Source organism: Anarrhichthys ocellatus, unplaced genomic scaffold (assembly GCF_004355925.1).
Source record: "Anarrhichthys ocellatus isolate YVR2014 unplaced genomic scaffold, GSC_Weel_1.0 scaffold270, whole genome shotgun sequence".
Lineage (NCBI taxonomy): Eukaryota > Metazoa > Chordata > Actinopteri > Perciformes > Anarhichadidae > Anarrhichthys > Anarrhichthys ocellatus.
Genome location: NW_022280295.1, coordinates 6,321 through 8,479, shown reverse-complemented (window position 1 = coordinate 8,479; position 2,159 = coordinate 6,321). Strand labels below are relative to the sequence as shown.

The following is a 2,159-nucleotide window of genomic DNA, read 5'->3' as shown; positions in this document are numbered from 1 at the left end:
GAACAGAGTACCTGAGCAGGTAGAGAACAGAGTACCTGAGCAGGTAGTGAACAGAGTACCTGAACAGGTAGTGAACATCTCTGACTATTCTGGGATGTTGTCTCACCCACGATGCTGTCGAAGAAGGCTCCCCGTAGGTGCCAGTCGTTCTTGTCATTGAGGAAGGTGATCATGTGAGACAGCAGCACGTCATTGGCTTTCTGCCGTCCGAAGAAGACACAGAGTCTGGTGATGCCGTTCTCCATCAGCGACTGTTTGACGATGTTCTCCGAGTCGCTCAGCAGCGTCACCACCTTCTGCTGCACCATCTCGTGCAGCGCCTGCAGCTCTGTAGAAGGTGCAGCAGTGTTGAGTCTCAGAGATGAACTCTTTTATCGATGTGTCAGCTCAGGTGTGTGTTTCTGTACCTGAGTCGTAGTTCTCGTTGGGGTGCAGGATCTCCTCCGGTTCCTCTCCACTCAGGTCCTGCTCCGTGTTCACGTTGTTTTCCTGAACCAACTCCAGGAAACGCAGAGCGCTCTCCGCCAGGTGAGCGATGTTCTCTGAACATTACCGTGAACACAAGAACAATAATAAATCACCTTCGCTAAGTCCCGCCCCTCTAATGCAGAATGTCCAATCACAGCGTAGCATCGCTCCGCTACACAGAATTCATCAAACAGTATTCCAGACTGAACTCGCATGTTTAACCCTCTTTGTTTATCTTTACGTCTCCATGCTTCCTCTGGTTACCTCGTGTTTAACGTCACATTGCTATGAATTGTGGGTAATTCTCTTAGGCAAAGTAAAATGTTCATAAAGGAGTCAAACACTCGAAGTGACAGTGAGACAGGACTAAACCCTCACATTAATAGAGTACGTTAGCACAGCGCTAACTAGCGGTAGCGTTTCTATGCTACGCTAGCTACTGAAGGTGTACTGAATGTATTTCAATGTGTTGTTGGGCTCAGTATTTGATTTTGAGTGTTAAAAAATCTGAAATGTAAATCAGCTGAAATTGACTTCCTTTGTGACAAAAATGTGTTTTTGAGTTGTTTTTTTACAGTGTTCAGTTTGATGAAGTTCTGATGTTTTTGTCATTTGTTGTTACTTGTCTGAAAAATATGTCAAATATATATAAAACCCTTCTTAGTGTTTCTGGTTTGTGGCAAACTCACTGGACTTCCCACCTCCACTAAAGTATTGAACCTTCTGGTGTAAAGAATGAATTAAAGCTGCATCATCATCATCATGTACTGAGGACCAAAGGGATTGAGCAGCATATGAAGCCGAGTACGGATGATTACCTGAAGAGAGGACATTCTGTTTGTTTGTTTTGGTCTCACTAACAGGAAGTGGACATTCCCTCTAAATCAGTGGTTCTCAAACTTTTTCTGTCACGCCCCACTTTGGAGGAAGAAAAATGTTCATGCTCCACCGCCCCAACAACATTGTAACAAAATGGTGCATGTTGAACTTTTATTGAAATAACATGTTGTGACTCCTCCATCTGTGCTTTTTCAAATAATAGAATAAAGAAAATTGCAATCACTTTCAAGTAAACCAGATTGCTCCATCAGACAAAAACAAATACAATGTGCAATCACTTTGTTAGAACAATGCAAATAAAGTTCAATCTGTGCAAAAAGTAACTAATATTTGGCAGAAAATAGCTTATTGTGGCTGCAAGTCACCTGTTTTGCATTGAACTTTCTAAGATAATAACAATAAAGTGCAACTTGTGTCAAACTAAACAAAACAAGTTCAAATATTTGGCACTAAAGAGTTTTACACTGCATATCTTTTCAAAACAACAATAACGTGCAACCTGTGCAAAACTAAACAAAATGAGTGCAGATATGTGTGAGCCATATGCTCACACATATCTGCAGGAAGCTGTACTCACGTCTGTTTAGACCTCCACCTTTATCCAGGCCCAGCTCCACTCACAGCTCAGCCCTGCATCAAGCTGCGCTACAGTCAGCCTCCTCTCCCTGAAGCTCTTTGACCTCATCATCTCATCAGTATCTGGACCTCATCATCTCATCAGTATCTGGACCTCATCATCTCATCAGTATCTGGACTTCATCATCTCATCAGTATCTGGACCTCATAATCTCATCAGTATCTGGGCCTCATCATCTCATCAGTATCTGGGCCTCATCACCTCATCAGTATCT

At 42.8% G+C, this 2,159-nt stretch overlaps 1 protein-coding gene across 1 annotated transcript in view; it reads right to left on the bottom strand.

Annotated features, from left to right (window-relative positions):
• Positions 1 to 2,159, bottom strand: part of pik3r4 (phosphoinositide-3-kinase, regulatory subunit 4) — a 16,231-nt gene that overhangs the window by 10,104 nt on the left and 3,968 nt on the right. The window contains exons 6-7 of the mRNA XM_031879466.1: positions 408 to 542; positions 107 to 328 (exon numbers count right to left, since the gene is read on the bottom strand). Of these exons, the coding sequence (XP_031735326.1) occupies positions 107 to 328; positions 408 to 542 (357 nt within the window). The remainder of the gene's footprint in view (positions 1 to 106; positions 329 to 407; positions 543 to 2,159) is intronic.